The 20,285-nt window shown below is 49.5% G+C and overlaps 1 protein-coding gene across 1 annotated transcript in view; it reads right to left on the bottom strand.

The window, feature by feature from the left end:
- The window catches only part of dlc1 (DLC1 Rho GTPase activating protein), a 607,654-nt gene that overhangs the window by 432,020 nt on the left and 155,349 nt on the right, over nt 1–20,285 (bottom strand). Inside the window, exon 3 of the mRNA XM_038791122.1 lies at nt 14,809–14,958. Coding sequence (XP_038647050.1) covers nt 14,809–14,958 — 150 coding nt within the window. The remainder of the gene's footprint in view (nt 1–14,808; nt 14,959–20,285) is intronic.

Raw genomic sequence — 20,285 nt, 5'->3', positions numbered from 1 at the left:
CATTCCTGCTGCTAAATGCACATCCAGCTGCGTGAGGTTAAGAGGGGGAATGTTAGTGGAGCCTTGAGCTCCAATTGGCATTGTAAGTGTCAAATCGGCATAGCATTCTGATTGACAACATGATCTGCCTGTTCTGCATACTTCTGGCAGAAGTACATTACACGTCCTAGCACCCTCATTAATATCACATCCACAAATCCATCCTCACTCTGCGGAAGCCATTTTAGAGCTTTGAGGGCATTGAGTGCTAACAAACCAAATTTCCCGCCATTATTTTGGATATCTGATAACATTGCAGATATTGTGATAATGTTAAAATATTTAAGTTTAAAGCTGTGTGCGTGCAGCTGGATGTAAATGAGTATCACGATTACTTGTGTTTTTATAAATCTTAGTCCATGTTGATAGAAACTTCACTGTTGGCAGTGGTAGAGCTGGGGAGTGTGTATACTTTAAATGAAGGGAACTTCTGTTTGATTTTGGCGCCTACTCAATGGAATCGTTTTCTACAAACCTAAATGTCCTCACAAATGAGTTCTGTCTAGAATATGCAGTAGAGATTTTTATTTCACTGGCAGTAATGATAGTAAAACCTGTAGCAACATCAGCCTGCATTTAGATAGTACCTTTAACGTGAATATGTCCCAGTGTATTTTGAAAATTGAAAGACAGGGAAATGGGGGTATGGTAGCACAGTGGTTAGCACAGTTGCTTCACAGCTCTCGGGTCCCAGGTTCGGTTCCCTGCTTGGGTCACTGTCTGTGCAGAGTTTACACTTTCTCCCCGTGTCTGTTTTCTCCGGGTCCTCCGGTTTCCTCCCGCAGTCCAAAGATGTGCAGGTTAGGTGGACTGGCCATGCTAAATTGCCCTTAGTGTCCAAAAAGGTTAGTTCGGGTTACTAGGTTACGGGGATAGGGTGGGGGTGTGGGCTTAGGCAGGGATGCTCTTTCTAAGGGCTCGTGCAGACTCGATGGGCCGAATGGCCTCCTTCTGCACTGTAAATTCTATGAATCTATGATTCTATGGGTGTCAAGTCATGAAAGGATAGATTAGTGGGAGTGTGGGGTGGGTGCAGGACAAAAAACTGGTTTTGAGAAGGCTCTTAGTGGAGGAAAATGGGTTCAAGTGATGAAGATGTCAATGGATGAAATTGCAGACAGCGGTGCTAAGATGTTTAAGATCACCAATGGTGATATGAAGCAAGGAAAGATATATAAAGTCCTGAGACCAACAATGAAAGTTTATGGCAGGGGATTTAAGTCTGAAAGTGGGGTAGTCAATAGAGAGATGAGACTTTCATGTAACAGATTTAAAATTCAATAAAACTATGATTCCTTAGCTAGAGGCTATATTTTTCTCTGACTTACTCATCAATTGCTCTTGACTTTCTGTGTCATAACTCTGAAATTCGGCATTCTGATCAATCTGATAGATTGCTTCTCGCACCATCTCTGCTGTTGGAATCCATGACCATAAGTGGTCTGTGGATATTTGTATGCATAATACTCAACTGTTATGTGACAGAATCCCACTATTAACTGCGCTTTTTTGTGTTCACCATGTTATGTTCCTTGTATTGTTCTCCAAGATAGCTAAAGTCATTGTATTTACTAAGAACGTAAAGCTATATGTTTAAAGCTAGTTTATTTTACACTACTTGAAATGGTTTGCACACTCTACTGAGTAACAGCTAACAAAATAATAGTATTGAATCTATGTTACAGCAATTAATTATCTCTCTCTAATACAACCTACACTCTAACTAAACGTCACACTAGCCTTCTTCATCAACTTCTCCAACAGATTCTCCCGGAATGCTTAGAGATGCAGCCTTTCATAAGACTACTCGGTGATGCCATCTAGTGTTGATACACATGAACATCATCTTGTTAATCCTTTACTCTCCTTAGATTATACATGTCATTCCACACCATGGTTCTTTGCTGGCCCGATTTCTCTACCCCAGACCTTTAGAAGTACCCACCTGCCCTTAATTTAGCTTAATTTTGCTTGCTGTGTCAGAAAGGCAATGTTGGACGTGTGCTTTCAAGCCATTTCTTTTTTTTTTAAATTTAGAGTACCCAATTACTTTTTCCAATTAAGGGGCAATTTAGCACGGCCAATCCACCTAACCTGCACATCTTTTGGGTTGTGGGGGCGAAACCCACGCAGACACGGGGAGAATGTGCAAACTCCACACGGACAGTGACCCAGGGCCGGGATTCGAACCCGGGTCCTCAGCGCTGTAGGCAACAATGCTAACCACTGTGCCACCGTGCTGCCCCCTTTCAAGCCATTTCATGATCCTCCTCTTGTCAATCCTCTCACATGAGAATCATTACTACCCTGTTAAAACCCTCCCAACATTGGCTGACAGCAAGTTACTGCCTTGCTTAGATGGTTTGTTGCTATCATTTCCAGCTTCCTCTTCACATAAGAACATAAGAACTAGGTGCAGGATTAGGCAATTTAGCCCTAGAACCTTCTCCACCATTCATTACGATCATGGCTGATCTCATTTTAGCCTCATCTCCACTTTCCTGCTGGTTCTCCATAACCCTTCAACCCATTATAAACTAAAATGCTGCCTGTCTCCTCCTTAAATATACTCAAAATCCCAGCATCCATCTCACTCTGGGGTTGTGAATTCCACAGATTCACAATCCTTTGAAAGAAGTAATTTCTCCACATCTCTGTTTTAAATCTACTACTCCTTATCCTAAAACTATGACCTCTCATTCTAGATTGCCCCACAAGAGGAAACATCCACTCTACATCTACTTTGTTAATATCTTTTATCATCTTATATACACCTCTCATTCTTCTAAACTCGAGAGAGAGTATAGCCCTAAACTTCTCAATCTTTCTTCATAGGTCAGACCCCTTATATCTAGAATCAATCGAGTGAACCTCCTCTGAACCACCTCTCATGCGGAAGCCCAGACTGCGAAGCCAGAGACACAAGCGCTCGGGAGCGGAACCAGCGGAGCCAGTGGGGCCAAACCCCAGGAGAGAGAGAGCGAGAGAGAGAACCCCCTCCCCCCCCCCAAACGGGACCGGCGGCGACCACATGGCGAGCGGCGAGACAAAGAGGGACTCCCGTCTGCACCACAAAATTCCTCTCCCAAACCCTCCTGACCCAGAGAGAAGGAAGGGAAAAATAAGAGAAGAAGGAAACATAATAGTAAATAAATAAATAAAGAGACAAGGAAAGAGAGAAAGGAAGGAAGGGAAGGAGGGAGCCAACCACAACAACCCCCTCACCCACCAACAAAAAAAATGGAACCCCGAAGCCCAAGACAGACTCAGCGAGAGCAGAGGAGCGGGGGAAGTGAGATGCAACCTCAGGGGAAGGAATATCAGTGGGGAAAGAAAGAGAGACAGACAGATGGCTGGAGGAAAGAAAAACACCAAGGTGAAGGGACAGCGAGACGCAAGCAGCAGCAGCAGCGAGGGTAAAGCGCATGAGCGGCGGACGCGCAGACAGGCGGTTCCACAAGTCGAGACGGAGGTTCAGGGAAAACGATGGTAGACCAAGCAGCGGAGCGTGAGCAAGACGCAGTGACCAGCATAAAGAAGGCGCTCTGGTCGGAGCTCCAAGCAATGATGAAGGAGACGACCCAGAAATGCAGCAGACCATCGAAGGCCTGGAAAGGGAAGGGAAGGAGCAGAAAAAAGCGATTCTGCAGTTGGAGAGGGCCACCTCGGATCAGAGTGACAGGGTGATAACCCGAGAAGCCGAGGCCAAAAGGTTAGTAACGGCCCAAGGAGGCCTTAGAGGAAAAGTGGAGGACCAGGAAAATAGGTCCAGACGGCAGAACTTTAAAATAGTGGGTCTGCCAGAGGGGATAGAGGGCGGAGACCCAACAGGCTACATCACCCAAATGATGGGCAAGCTAGTGGGAAAGGAGGTATTCCAAAACCCACCGGAAATAGACAGGGCGCACAGGTCGCTCCGACCCAACCCGGGGACCAACCCAGAGCGATTATTGCGAAGCTGCACCGGTTCCAAGACCGGGAGAGAATCCTAAAAGGGGCCCGGCAAACGTAACAGAGCACGTGGGAAGGGAAGACCATAAGGCCGTATCAGGACATTGGGGCGGACCTGGCCAAAACAAAGTGCTGAATTCAACAAGGCGCAATCAGCACTGCACAAAAGCAAGGTAAAATTTGGGATGTTATTCCCGGCCAAACTCTGCGTAACATTTGAGGGGAAAGAGCTGTATTTTAACATCCCAGCGGCAGCTGATGAGTTCAATAGAGCGAACAAATTGGGGGAGGAGCAGACACAACCACAATGAAAGACATGGGGATGGAAAAGGAAGTTCAATCCGGAACAAAGAGCGGAGGACAGACCGCAAACAAGGACAATGGACTCATGAATTGTGCACATGTGTTTTATGTCTTGTGCGGGACTGTGCTGTCTTGTCTCAGAGCTTGTCTCCTCTCTCAATGCAATGGGGGGGGGGGTGTGGAGCGAGGGAAATGAGGGTGAGAAAAGCAAACAGGAGGGCGAGGCAAGGGCCTGCAGGAGAAAGGTTAAACAGGGTGAGAACTGGGCGAATACTGGGAGAAGGGCCATCGTACTAGCGAGGAGGGCCAGCACGGGAAGGAGGGCCGCGGCACGCCTCTCAGGGGAGAGGGAGCACCTGGCACAAGGAGGGGAGGGGGGGCAGAAGAGGGCAGGAGGGGGGGGAGAACGTGGGGTGACAAATTGTCAGGGGCTGGGGGGGAGAGGGGATTCTGGGGGGGAGCACATAACAAAAGAGAAGCAAAGAGAAGAGTGAGATAGTGAAGCAGTACAGACATAGGCCTTGGCGGGAATGGAGCAAGGGGAGTAACCAAGAGGGCACCGCAAACAGCCACTCGAAAGGGCATCAGGGCGGAAGGAAAGCCCGGAGCGCAGGGGCACACCTGCGTGGCGTACTCATAGCTGGTGGCTACATTGGGTGCCCCCTGGGCAACGGGAAACCCTGGAGCGCTGGGGCCCGACCCCATGTTGCGAACGGCGACCCTGGCCATTTTGGACGGCTCCCTAGCAAAGGGAAAACCTGGAGCACAGGGGCGCGACCCCCAGGTAAGTATGGGTGATCCCACAGGACCGGGGGATCAGGAACCCCCACCAGGATTGATACCTGGAATGTAAGGGGACTCAACGGCCCAGTGAAAAGATCCAGAGTGTGTGCCCACCTAAGAAGCCTAAAAGCAGACATAATCTACCTACAAGAGACGCACCTGAGGGAGAAGGACCGACTGTTGGTAAGAAAGGGCTGGGTGGGACAGACGTACCACTCATGCTACGGGACGAGGGCTGAGGGGGGGTGGCAATATTAATTAGCAAAAGGACGAGGTTTACGGGAACCAAGACAGTTACGGACCCAGGGGGAATGTACGTCATGGTCAGCGTTGTCCTGGAAGGGGCACCGGTCGCACTGGTAAATGTGTATGCTCCCAACTGGAATCAAAATTCATAAAGAAGACCATGGCAGAAATCCCCGACCTTGACTACACCGACTGATTATGGGGGGCGACTTTAACTGCGTGCTGGGCCCACTGACCAATCGATCAAACCCCAGAACGGGGAAAAGGTCTGGCCTGGCTAGGGAACTAGGGGCCTTCGTGGAACAGATGGGGGCGGTGGACCCTTGGAGGTTCCTGCACCCGGGAGAAAAGGATTTCTCGTTCTTTTCGCAGATGCACAAGGTATACACCCGTATCAACTTCTTTGCAGTGGGGAAATCGGTGCTTCGAGGGATCATGGGAACGGATTGCTCTGCGATCGTTATCTCTGACCGTGGTCCACACTATATGGATGTGAGGTTGGAGACAGGCCGGGCCCAGCGCTCCACATGGAGGCTGGACACGGACCTCCTGGCCGACAAGGCTTTCTGCCAAAAAATATCGCAGGCCACAGGCGATGACGTTAGTAACAACCAAAACGGGGAGGTCTCACCCTCTGGACATCAATATAAAATACTCCGAGGCCCCGTCCGTAGAGCTGCTGGCGGAGAGGAAAAAGCTGCAAATGGTCTTTAACCTGCTATCCACTAGGAAAGCCGTGTACCAACTCCACCAGACACAGGCGACCTTCTATGAACACAGAGACAAGGCTGGCCACCTATTGGCTCACCAGCTGAGAAAGCAGGCAGCCACAAGGGAAATAGTGCACGTTAGGAATAGCAAAGGCAGACTGGTAACAGAGCCAAAGGAGGTCAATCGGGCATTTGAGACCTGCCACCAGAGACTGTACACCTCCGAGTACCCGACGGGGATGCAGGGATGAAACAGTTCCCAGACAGACTGGAACTACCAGTGGTGCGGGAAGACAGATGGGAGGAGCTGGAACCATCAATGGACCTGGGAGAAATCATGGAGCGCATCAGCTCCGTGCAGGCGGAGAAGGTACCGGGACCTGACGGGTTCCTGGCGGACTTCTACAAAACATTCGCACTAGTCCTGGCCCCACACCTAAGGGACATGTTCGCAGACTCACTGGCAAGGGGCACCCTGCCCCCCACGCTAGCGCAGGCCACAATCTCACTGATACCCAAACAAGATAAAGACTTGATGGAATGTGGATCATACAGACCCATTTCACTGCTGAGCGTGGATGCAAAAATACGCACACAGGTCCTGGTCAAAAGGCTGGAGGGCTGCGTACCAGAGGTGGTCGCAGAGGACCAAACGGGCATGGTCAAGTGTAGGCAGCTCACAGCGAACAACAGGCGGCTGCTGAAAGTGATAATGCGGCCCACCCCCCGCCCTCCCGAGGAGAGAACACCAGAGGTGAGGTGATGTGATCGTCTCCCTGGAAGCAGAAAAGGCCTTTAACAGAGTCGAATGGAGCTACCTCCTCAAGGTACTGGAACGATTTGGGCTAGGAATGGGATTCACTGCCTGGGTGATGCTCCTGTACAACGCTCCCAAACTGAGTGTCCGAACTAACACCACCAGCTCTGAATACTTCCAGCCACAGAGAGGAACAAGACAGGGCTGCCCCCTGTCCCAACTCTTGTTCGTACTAGCGATCGAACCTTACTGACTGAACGATCCCTCCCACTGACCTCATGTCCATTCTCCCGGAGGTCCTCCAGCTGACGGCACCGGCCCGCTTTCCAGTCTCCCATGATGCCACCTCGGAGAGCTTCGAGGATGCCACCATAATAGCTGTCATCCCTACCCTCCACCAGCACAGATACACCTCGGTGAGAAATGTTAGGGGCACAATCTGGTGAGCACCACCGTACTGGTGTACATGGGGCGGACGCAGGAACCCCCAGGCAAGACAGCAGTCAGGCGTCTGCTGGATGCCAGGATGCCTGTGGAAGAGGTTTTTCCGGAGCTGCTAGAGACGTTAGGATGCGGCCGGAACATTCAGAGGGAGATGTCAGCGTCACTCCAGCTGGAGATGACACTGGCAATGCGTGGCACCGAGGCCAACACAGCTATGGTGGCAACCACAATGGAGAGCCTGGTACAAGAGGTCGGCACCATGAGTGACAGTGTCCAAGGCTTTGTGCAGTTGGTGAAGGCCATGGCTGAGGGTCTCGACAGAATGTCCGTCTCGCTGGGGGATGTGACCCAATACCAGGCTGACCTTGATGAGGTTCTGCGGGACCTGTCCCGCTCTCAGATGGGAATGGCCCAGTCACAGGTGAGCATTGCCGAGGCACTGCAGAACATGGCCCATTCGCTGAGGGGCATCACCGAGGGCATCAACACGATGGTGCGGACCATGGGGAGCTGCCAGGGCTGGCAGAGCCAGATGATGCAGGGGCAACTGGGGCTCGCACCAGCTGCTCCTCTTCCCAAGGTGAACCCCAGGGCCCTATGTGCACCATCTGAGATTAGGGGCAAAGGGAGCCAACCCGGACCTGAATTGTGGATGGTGGTCATCACCTTCGGAAGAGTGGGAATTGTGAAACACAATAAACACCCTTCAGCACAACCAGTATGATGCCTCTGTCACTTTCTTCCACAATGCAGATCGACCTCCGAACCCTTGGCTCATTTCTCCACGCATCTCCCCAACCCCCCCCTTCTCTGGGAGTGATGGGACACGTACACTGGGAGGGGGCTGGGAAATGGTAGTGAAGGGTGATGGATCAGGCCACGTCCTAAGTGAATTGGGCGAATATGAGGGCCTCCCTTGCCCCAGTCTGTCCTTAGATTCCTCCCAGGCCTCGCCTTCCAGCATTGTTGGTCCAATGCTACCGCATCATCCTCGTTCTCCTCTTCCTACTCAGAGGTGGCCACATGTTCCTCATCCCCAATCTCCAGCACATCTCCCTGTTGCTATGCCAGATTGTAGAGGGCAAAGCAGACCACCACAAGGCGGGCCATGCTCCGGGCAGTGTACTGGAGTGCACCTCTGGAGCGGTTGAGGCATTGGAACCACATCTTGAGGAGTCTGATGCACCGTTCAATGACGGCCCGGGTGGCCACATGGGCCTTGTACCGGGTTTCTGCTTTGGCCACCGGCCTCCATACTGGCGCATTAGCCAGGTCCTCAGCCGGTACAACTTATCCCTCAAAGGCATCCACCCATCCTGCGGTGCTCCTTGAAGAGGCCCAGGTTGACCGACTACCCCAGGATGTAGCTGTCATGCACACACCCTGGGAAGCAGGCACACAAGTGCATTATCTTCATCTGGCGGTCACACATGAGCTGTATGTTAAGGGAATGGCACCCCTTTCCAGTAACATCACGCACTACCAGATAGCCTGGCGAACGCAGGGTGACATACGTGGCATCTATTACCCCCAGGACCTGGGGCAGCCCGCCGATGGTGGAGAAACCTTTTGGACACTAATGGGCAATTTTGCATTGTCAATCCATCTTGTTGAGTTTGCTCCATGTCAAAGATGATGTAGTTTTCTGCCCAGGCAAGCAGGGCATCCATGACTAGTTCGATGCACCTGTGGGCTGTGGCCTGCGAGATACCACACAGGTCCACCCTTGAGCTCTGGAATGATCCCGAGGGGCAAAGGTTCAGGGCTGCGGTGGTGACCTTGATGGCCACTAGGAGATAGGTGTCCTCCTCCTCCACGTGGTGCCAAGTCCGCGAGGATATGGCACAGGTGTCGCACCGCCTCCTTGTTGAGGCGGAGCCACCTGTGGCACGTGCTGTCCATCATCTGGTCAAAGGACCAGCAGCACCTGTACACCTTGGTCCGCTGCGGGAGTCCCTCTCTGGGTCCATCCCTGGCCTGTTGGTGGCCGGGTCTTCAGGGTGTGGGGCGGGGGCCAGCACATGGGCCGCTGCCATGATCATCTGCTGATGCTGCTGCTGCCGCCGTCTCCACGTCTGGCCTCCCAGACAACCAATAGCACCACTTGGGCACGTTCTGGGTCCAATATCCCTGACACAGCGTCCAATATCTGTAAGGAATTGGGAGAGGGTGTTCGACTGACAAAGAGAGTTGGCTCCCATCCCGGGACCTCCAATCCCACATTGATCCCTGCCCCCCCCCCCCACCTGGAACCCCCAGCCCATGCACTCCTGGCTACAACGAGCCCCAAACCCTTTACCCCAGATGCCTGCTCACGATGTCACCTGGACCTGGTGCTGGTCCCCTCCCCGTGGCAACTCTCTGGCTGTGGAAACATCTCCGGAGCTGTCTCACATCCTCTGGGTGTTCGGATGTTTGCTACTCCGTGCGTGGTGTTGTCTCCTGCAGTGTTCAGGCAAGTGTCCACGCATCGCGGTCTAATTGAGATGCTAGGCAATGACTGCCAAATGCTACATGGCCCGCCCACCCACGGGAATTCACTTGGGTTGTGTGAGGTGCCACCTAATCATGATTGCCAATTTCCTATTATCAATAGCCTTCAGCCGCACAGACAGAGACCTCAGCAGTTGGTGGGGGTTGTGGGTGGTCGGTGGGCCAGATGGACAAGGACAAGTGTTGCCCCAGAATGGGTAAACATGATCCAGGGGTTGTCATGGTGGTGCCGCGAGTGGTTGCCTCCTGGTTGCCCCTCCAGCGACCCCCTCCCATGACGGCCCAACACAGCCGGATCTGTCTCCCCCCAACCCAGCTGAGGGTCCCCTACCCCCAGTCGAGCACTTGGGTGGCAAACCCTGCGCCCCTGGGCTCTTTGCCAGTGAGCAAAGATGGCTACTCATCTCCTTGACTCCCCACAGAAGCTCTTCCACCAGGTTCATATTTTTCAAAAGGAATACTAAATGGTGCCAGTGTGACCACTTGCTGGGGAGGCCGAAGGATGACAGGAGGCCATTTGATATGGGGTGGCTCTCAGTAATTGTGTGGAAATGGGGCTTAAGTGGTGATAATTGGTTAATCGCCACTTTACGGCGAGATCTCGATTTCGCCTACGGGTGCGGGCTGGTTGAATCGGCAACTATTTGGCCCCTGGCCCGATTCTCATTTTCGCCCTCGCCCTCTATTCACCAGCCTCATTTCACTTGAGCGAGAGTGTAACAAGGCCGGAGAATCGCACCCTGAGTCTCTGAAATGGAGAATTCTGGCCACCGACTTTCAGTCAGGACCAGACCCTAGTCATTTTGTGCGAATATTCTGACCATTGTACTCCTAAAGCCTTTTTACCTGGAATTAACATCCATGTAATTTCAATTCTTCAGGCATTTCAGACTCCACTCTACTGTAGAATGCTTGAGCTGTGCTTCCTGCATTGGTGTCTATGGGATCAAGAACCCATTTAATAGGGAAAGCATGTGATGAATTGTGTCTTGTAAAGTGAGAGAATTTTAAGAGAAAACTACTTGAAGCCAGCGGCAGTAAGCATATTTCCATTGAGCAGCAGTAATATGGTACAGTCATGAAATAATATCACTGCACTCAATGCACTGTGTAGCAAAGATACTTAAGGGATTAAGAATTTAGTGGGAAAATATATATATAAACTGTGGGACTGTGTAAAACTTGATCATGGGTTGAATGTTCCAGCATACTTTCATAATGATGCCACATGTGCTTTAAATGCTACATTCACTCCCATTTCCTTTCCCAGGAGACATTGCAAGGTTTATGTCAACATCTGTAAACAATCTATCTGCAGTGACATCATCCCTCACCAGCATGTAAGTTCAACACTGAAGTCATGTTACAGTTCTACCTTTTGGAACACGGTTAAAATGCTACCTTTAAAATCTGACACAGTCCACTGGAATTATTTAATGCTCAGAAAATGAGACCTATCCCTTTTGAAGAAAATGTCTGTGCTATTTTACTTCAAAGTAACATACATAGTATGGTAATTTAGAACAAATAATCTCCACAAAATACCCTTTGTCAGAAATCTTTTTATGTGCAAGAGTAGTGTTACGATCTTTATCAGAACATAAGCTTGCAACTCAAAGCATAATGCCAACAAAATTACAGTGATATTATCCCCTGAAAATTTAATACACTCACATCAAATTTTTTTCTCCAGTACCGTAATATTGATTTTAACCTACTTGTTTTAGATAAATGAATATTTCCATTAAAACAGACAATATAGTTTAATAAAAGGTACTAAAGAGCACATTTACCAAGTCTGTGCTTTTGTGAGCAGAGCATCACCGAACAGTAACACAACTTGAAGAGAGGGTTAATTCTGTGGCTCTGATTCACTGCTCTGTGTTGCCATCTGGTGAGATTTAGATCTGGAAGTGCAAACATGCTGAATTTGCCTCCAAGACTTTGTACGATAAAACTGCACAATGTAATTTTGAGGCTATTAAGGATTAAATGTTATTTTGAAGAATTACAACATGATAACATTATATGTTTCCCTTCCACTCTCTGAAAATAAAATTCAAACGATTTACGTCACAACATTCTGAAAGTTTCCCCTTGCCCCACTATGTTCCAATTTTTTCTTATTCATTTAGGATATGTGGGCATCGCTGCCTAGGCCAGCAATCATTGTGCATCCCTAATTGCCTCTGATAAGGTGATGGTGAGCTGTCTCCTTGAGCCGCTGCAGTCCATGTGGTATATGTACTCCAGGAGGTAGGGAGTGCCAGAATTTTGACCCATTGACAGTGAAGGAAAGGCGATATAAAGGCAATTGGGACGGCAAGATGGCACAGTGGTTTGCATTTCTGCCTCACAGCTCCAGAGTCCTGGGTTTAATTCCGGCCTTGGGTAATTGCGTGGTGTTTGCACTTTCTCCCTGTGTCTGCGTGGGATTTCTCTGGGTGTTCTTGTTTCCTTCCACGGTTCAAAGATGTGCAGGTTAGGTGGATTGGCCATGCTAAATTGCCCCTTAGTGTCCAAAAGGTTATTTCGGGTTAGAATCATAGAATTTACAATGCAGTAGGAGGCCATTTACAGGGCAGCACGGTAGCATTGTGGATAGCACAATGGCTTCACAGCTCCAGGGTCCCAGGTTTGATTCCGGCTTGGGTCACTGTCTGTGCGGAGTCTGCACGTTCTCCCCGTGTCTGCATGGGTTTCCTCCGGGTGCTCCGGTTTCCTCCCACAGTCCAAAGATGTGCAGGTTAGGTGGATTGGCCATGATAAATTGCCCTTGGTGTCCAAAATTGCCCTTAGTGTTGGGTGGGGTTACTGGGTTATTGGGATAGGGTGGATGTGTTGAACTTGGGTAGGGTGCTCTTTCCAAGAGCCGGTGCAGACTCGATGGGCCAAATGGCCTCCTTCTGCACTGTAAATTCTATGACCTATGATTCGGCCCATCGAGTCTGCACCAGCCCTTGGAAAGAGCATCCCACTTAAGCCCACACCTCCACCCGATCCCCGTACCCCAGCAAACCTTTTTGGACACTAAGGGCAATTTAGCATGGCCAATCCACCTAACCTCCACATCTTTGAACTGTGGGAGGAAACTGGAGCACCCAGAGGAAACCCATGCAGACATGGGGAGAATGTGCAGACTCTACACAGACAGTGGCCCAACCCGGGAATCGAACCTGGGATCCTGGAACTGTGAAGCAACTGTGCTAACTACTGTGCTGCCATGCTACTGGTTTACAGGGATAAGGTGGAGGCGTGGGCTTAAGTAGAGTGCTCTTTCAGGGCCCATGCAGACTCGATGGGCCGAATTGCCTCCTTCTGCACTGTAAATTCTATGAATCCACGATTCTATGAAGTCAGGATGGTGATTTGGAGGGGAACTTGCAGGTGGTAGTGCGACAATGTGCCTTCGGCCCTTACCCTTCAGGATTGCAGTGGTCATGGGCGTGGGAGGCACGGTAGCACGGTAGTTAACACTGTGGCTTCACAGCACCAGGGTCCTGGGTTCGATTCTTGGCTGGGTCACTGTCTGTGAGGAATCTGCGCGTTTTCCCCGTGTCTACGTGGGTTTCCTCCAGATGCTCAGTTTCCTCCCAAGACCTGCTGTTAGATAATTTGGTCATTCTGAATTCTCCTTCTTTGTACCCGAACAGGTGCTGGAATGTGGCGCTTGGGGGCTTTTCACAGTAACTTCATTGCAAGTAAGCCTACTTTTGACACTAAAGATTATTTATTTATTTATGGGTTTGGAAGGAGCTGTCTAAGGAGCCTTGGTGAGTGTATCTTGCAGTTTGTACAGACCGCTGCCACTGTGTGTGCTGGTGGAGGGAGTGAATGTTTATGGAAGGTATGCAAAGCCAGCGGGCTCCTTAGTCCTGGATGGTGTCAAGCTTCTTGATTATTGCCCAGGCAAGGGAAGAGTGTTCCATCACACTCCCTATTTGTGTCTTGTAGATGGTGTACAGGGTTTGGGGGTCAGGAAGTGCGTTACTCACCAGAGTATCCCAGCTTCTGCTTTTGTAACCACAGTATTTATATGGCGAATCCAATTGGGTTTCTGATTGATTGTAACCCCCAGGATGTTGATAATGGGTGTTTCAGTGATATCAAAGGTTACATTGTCTCTTATTGGAGATAGTCATTGCCTGACATTTGTGCCATGAATGTCACTTGCCACCTGTCAACCCAAGCCTCGATTTTGTGCATTCATCAGCGAAAACCCCACTTCTGACCTGATGGTGGAAGGACATTGATGAAGCAGTTGAGAACTAGGACTCTCCCCTGGAGAACTCCTGCAGTGATGTCCTGGAGCTGACCTCCAACAACCACAACCACCTTCCTTGTGCCAGGTATGACTGCAACCTGTGGAGAGTTTTCTCCCAATTTCAGTTTTGCTAGGGCTCCTCAATGTCACACTCGGTCACTCTCAACTCACCTCTGGAATTCAGCTCTTTTTTTCATTTTGAACCTGGACTCTAATGAGGTCAGGAGCTGAGTGACCCTAGCGGAACCCAAACTGAGCGCTAGTCAGTAGGTTATTGATGGGGATGTAATTGGCTGGGGTGGATTTGTTCTACTTTTACCTGGGTCTCTGGATTACTCGTTCAAAGACAATACCACAATGCCACCCCTCCCCTCATTCTTTCAGTTTGGGGAGAGGTGTGACAACAAGACCAGTTGACATATTCATAGGTCTCGTCTTATGCTGCTTTTCAGGTGTTGCAGCTTTACTTTCCTCATGCCTGTGGAGCACCTTGCTTCTCTGATAAATTTTACAGAGGTTACTAATTTGGAGCTATTTTGAAACTATTCAGCCATAACCATCAATTAAAGTCTGAAGGGACCTCCTACTTTTAATTACAATGTCAGAATATAGGAGACTATCTTCTGCCCTTACCATCTCAATCAGTTTCAATAAAATTAAGTTTTATTTAAAATTTCTCTTCTTGACTATTGGCTTGAAATGAGACTATTCCCCAAATCTGTCTTTCCTATATCAGTCTTAATAAAGATTTGTACAATATTCAGTTTTAGTAAACAAATCATACAAAAAAGAATGTGATTGTAAGTAAATGTGCTCACAGGAATGTGTCTTCTCTGAACAGTTGGCGTACTGGATGGAGAGGAGTTTGCACTGAGGGCATTTTCAATGTCTTGGTCAAGTTGGTCCAATTTCATAATGAGCAGCACCATGGAATCCAGCCGGGCCCGATCTCGATCTTCCCGCATTTCCTGAGGAAACACATCGTTCAATTACAACTTGCAGACCTAGAATCATAGAATTATACAGCGCTGAAGTAGGCCATTCGCTCTATTATGTCTTTGTCAGCTCTTTAAAAAAGGCTATCCAAATGTTTTACTTTTACAAACAGATTCTGAGAACTGCCTTGTCTCAGAATGCTGGAGGGAAATAGAAGTCAAAAGCTTTCCCATTTTGCAGACCCCTGTTTTAATTTGAGAGTTTGAGATAGTAAAGATGTGGAAGAGTGTCATATGTTGTTACTTCTACGCTGCACTTGGTTAGGATGCCATAGCAACTCATTGTGATTCTTTGTTTTAAGTTTGGTTACGTATGTAGCGGCTGGTGATGTAGCCAAGATAAACCTTTCTATGAATATTGAGGGTTAGAATTGGAGAATTGTTCATATCTGTTCCAACTGCATGAGTCAGCCTAGTTAAATTGGAAGGTGTTCATTTATTCTGGAGGTGCAACTCGCGATTCCACTTGCGGTATAATCTATGGTTCACGTATGTGAAGATCCCAAGGGGTGAAAAAAGCAATTACAATTTGGCAGCAGTGTCTTGCATTCCAGAATTAACAACAATGGGTTTATAATTCTACCAGAAGAAGTGCAGACATACATACACATATCAATATTATTTTTTAAAATGAGTAATTTGCCAGTGATCGTGAATTCCAGACATTATTTCAAGTGTGTGAAAGAGCATAACTCATATGTGGCTTTGGCTCCCATGAATTAAGGTTCTCTCAGACTTATAAAAGAGCTATCATAACTCATTGTCCCTGTTGAGATATCTTGTGTTACCATCATCTGTTTCAGTTTGTCTGAGTAGACGGCAAAAGCCTCTTTTCTGGGGATTATTACAAGATACTCAATTGACTATACACACATATGCTGCAAAAATGGAAAGTATGGTTTTCCAGCCTGTTTAAAGGGGTTGCAATTTTAATGTTTTTCACTTATGCATGGCGAGTAACGTAATGTTACTAAATTTGACACAAAATTAAAATTGAAGATGCTCTTCGAATATAAGAGCCTGAATCAAGGGATCAGCAATGGCTAATCAGGCTGACAGCTTCCACAGACAATTAGACACTATTTCAACCCTTGAGGGAAAACTCCACATAAATACTCTCTGACCTCCCAAAGCAATTAAACCAAACTCCAGTATATTCTTTCATCCACATAGTTCCCCTCAACTACACCTGCTGTTCTCCGTAAAAAATATCTCACCCATTCCAAAAGCACAGCAGACATCAAACCCCATTATATGAATTATATAATAAAACAGAAAATGGATTTGGAGTTATATGATGGCCAGGCCAGGTACTGACAGCAGATTTCCTCCCCTAAATAACATCAGCGAACCAGATGGGATTTACATCAACTGATGATGGTTTCATGATCCTCATTAGTGAGATGTGCTTTCAGTTCCAGGGGCAGGATTGTCCATTCCCCCCACGCCATGTTTTCCAGTAGTGGAGGCAGCACACCATTGGCTGCCAGCAGGATCTTCCAGCCCCGCCGATGTCTATGACATTTTGAGTGTCTCACCTTTCCACCCCCTAAATCTCCCCTCCACCTCCCACAGATCCCTAACTGCGCCAACGTGGCAACCGGGAACCCGGGCACTCTGGCTATGCCCCTGACAGCCTGGCAGTGCTACAAGTCTGGCACTTCCAGGGTGCCCAGGTGACACTGTTAAGGTGCCAGGGTGACAATGCCAAGGTGTCTGGGTGCTGGATGGAGTCCCAGGTTGCCACTGTGCCCTGTCCCCATCCACCCGGGGCCCTCTAATGGCCTGGCACACCCCCAGGTGCCATTCCGACTGGTCCACATTGTATTAAACCAGTATTAAGCTGCGCCCTGGTGAGGTCTCCCAGGCATGGCCGTTAGGTCCCTGACTCCGGGATAATCCTGCGACCACACACTTAAATTACCCTAATAGCTCATTAAAAAAATAAATAATTTGGAGTACCCAATTCATTTTTCCAATTAAGGGGCAATTTAGCGTGGCCAATAAACCTACCCTGCACATCTTTGGGTTGTGGGGGGCGAAACCCACGTAATATACACAGGGAGAATGTGCAAACTCCACACGGACAGTGACCCAGAGCCGGGATCAAAACTGGGACCTCGGCGCCGTGAGGCAGCAGCACTAACTACAGGCCACGTGCTGCCCTCCTAGTGGCTCAATTCATTATGCTGATTGGGATTTCACCCAGTGAGAGCGAGATCCAAATTGCGAAGTCTTGTGAGACTCTGTTAAATCTGGCAAGGCATTTCAAGCATCGTAAATCTCCCCACAAGCCTCTGGTGAGCTTCACCGGCCTTATCCTGACACAAAGCTGGGCACAACAAGGCCATTAAACCGCACCCAATGCGTAGAGTCCCTGTGACTCTTCTCCAGAGCTGAAGCAGAGTCATACGGACTTGAAATGTTACCTCTGCATCACCCTCTCTGGATGTTGGCAGACCTATTGAGATCTTCCAGCATTTTCTGGTTTTATTTCACGTTTACAGCATCCACAGTATTTTGTTTTTGAGAAAAGACATATCTCTTTTCCATCCAAATCATACCGATTGTGGGCTGTGAGACAGCACATACAGACTGTCTATGACATTACCAGTGGCCAATAGCTTAAAATGTTTTTCAAGGATAGGTAATTGATCTGATATTCTAACTTGTTAGAGTGCTTTTACAAGAGTATTTTATTTTCTTCACTTTCTTTTCCCTCCCTCCTCATTCTCCTCATATGAAATTGGAGTGCTCACGTCAAATAGGAAAGCTCTCTTCCATCCTGTCAATGAAATCATCAGCATAATACAGATAACCATATTGTAGAGAGTACAAAAATAAGTAGAGTAGTTACAGCAAAAGTGACAAACAAAAGATGTGGGCCAAGATTCTCCCCTACCCGGCGGGGCGGGGGGTCCCGGCATGTCGGAGTGGCGTGAGCCACTCCGGCGTCGGGCCGCCCCAAAGGTGCGGACGTCTCCACACCTTTAGGGGCCAAGCCCTGACATTGAGGGGCTAGGCTCACGCCGGAGTGGTTCCCTCTCCGCCGGCTGGCGTGAACGGCCTTTGGCGCCACGCCAGCCGGGGCCGAAAGGACTTCACGGCCGGCGTAAGTCCGCGCATGCGCCGGAGCGTCAGCGGCTGGTGACGTCATACCGGTGAAGACCATGGCGAAGGCAGAAGAAAAAGAAAGCCCCCCCCCATGGCACAGGCCCGCCCGCCGATAGATGGGCCCCGATCGTGGGCCAGGCCATCGTGGGGGAACCCACCGGGGTCAGATCGCCCTGCACGCCTCCCAGGACCTCGGAGCCCGCCCGCGCCGCCAATCCTGCCGGTCAGGTAGGTGGTTTAACTATGCCGGCGGGAGAGGCCTGTCAGCAGCAGGACTTCGGCCCATCGCGGGCCAGAGAATCGCCGCGGGGCGCCCGCCGACCGACGGGGCGCGATTCCCCGGGGGGGCGGAGAATTCGGGACACGGCGGGGACGTGATTGACGCCGGCCCCGGGCGATTCTCCGACCTCCCCTGTTGGCGGAAAGACATCTTCAGGGCAGAAGGACAGTTTCAGATGTTTTGCTGAAATCAGAGTTTTATATACTGACACACAGAATATAAAAAGTAAACTGAGTGAATTAGAGGCTTAATTACTGATTACAGAGTATGGGTGGAATCTTATTTTTTCAAAATGTCAAACTCAGACTAAAATCTGACGTGTAGCTCTCTCTTTGAACAGACCAGTTTTCTCTCCAGGTCCTGAGCCTTTTTGAGAAAAAAATAGTGGGAGAGGTTTCAGCCATCACTCTGGTGGTGGGGGGGGGGGGGGGGGGGAGGGAGGGGCGAGGGGGGGGGGGGTGGGTAGGGGGAAGGGGCCTGATAAAGACCTTTAATGATGGTGCCCCAATCAGCACTGAGATTCTGAGATTTAACTCTTCCCTCTGCCCATCATGGATGTATCGGGGGCTTTCCCATCTCCCCCACCCCACACAATCAACAGACCCCCCCCCAGACAATTATCAGGGGATTGCCCCCCCCCCCACCAATGCGGAAGTATCGCTGGTGTTCCCCCCCCCCCCGCCTCAGTACTCAATCCTCCCCAATGTGCAAGTTCCCCCTTCACTGTTCGCTCTCCACCCACTGCCACACAAAAATGGACCCCCCCTCCCCCCATGGGGCTCCCTGAGGGGTTGGTCCTGGCACTGCGCCTTGGCAATGCCCTGGCACAGTTTTGCATGGCCAGTTTGGACACTGTGTCATCCTGGCAGTGCCAACCTGTGCAGGCGACAGTGCCAGGTGGCAGTGCCGGGGTAGTTCCAGGTCATGTCCCTGGGGTGAGAGGGTGCTGGCTAATCATATTTAAATTTATTAAAATTATGTTCTCGCCCTTTGTGGGCATGAAACTCATGACGTCACCTGCGAAGGATGGGGAAAATCGGAAAACATGACTTCACTGGAGAGAATCGTATTTCACAATTCCCTCCAGATTTTCCTCCCACGTCGCTGTTCTCGCTGACGGCTACCGCAAGCTGAATATCACCTCCTTGGTGACCATAAGATAATTCCCAATGATAATTTTTAAAAGAACAAACCCATCACAGTTAATAAGGCTTTAGATTTTGGAAAGGTTAACTTCAGTGGGGTGACACAGAAATTGACAACCGCAAATTAGTCAATACTGCTATTGTATAAAACTTCACATGAATGGTGGGATGTCTGTAAAAGACAATTTTACCTCACACTGGACCAGTGTACCCGTAAGGGGCAAGAATTGCAAAAAGGAATATGAAACAAAACTTGTTACGAAGAGTAACACAAAAAGAAGGAACAAGATAGTCAAGGGTAATATGGCCTATTTAAAAACAGATGTGAGAAACTGCAAATGAAAATAAAGAAATTGCAGGCTGTTAACTAATTATTTTATGTCAGTAGAGCAATAGGATAATATACGTGAATTTGCAAGAAAACAAAAGATTCAAATCTTGAAACTCACTAAATTTAAGGGGTGGGATTCTCCGACCCCCCCATCAGGTAGGAGAATCGTCGGGGTGCGGCATGAAACCCGCCCCCGCCGGCTGCTGAAATCTCCGGAGCTGGAGTTTTGGTGGGGGCGGGAATCGTGCCGCGCCGTTCGGCGGCCGCTGGCAGCGCCCCCCCCCCCGCGATTCTCCGGCCCGCGATGGGCCGAGTGGCCGCCCGTTTTAAGCCGGTCCCGCCAGTGCAAATTACAACAGGTCCTTTCTGGCAGGGCCTGGGTCTGAGGGCGGCCTCCGGGGTCCTCAGGAAGGCACGGGGGGATCTAGCC

The sequence above is a fragment of the Scyliorhinus canicula genome, chromosome 3 (genome assembly GCF_902713615.1).
Source record: "Scyliorhinus canicula chromosome 3, sScyCan1.1, whole genome shotgun sequence".
Lineage (NCBI taxonomy): Eukaryota > Metazoa > Chordata > Chondrichthyes > Carcharhiniformes > Scyliorhinidae > Scyliorhinus > Scyliorhinus canicula.
The sequence above is the reverse complement of the archived record's forward strand: the minus strand, read 5'-3'. Positions and strand labels throughout refer to the sequence as shown.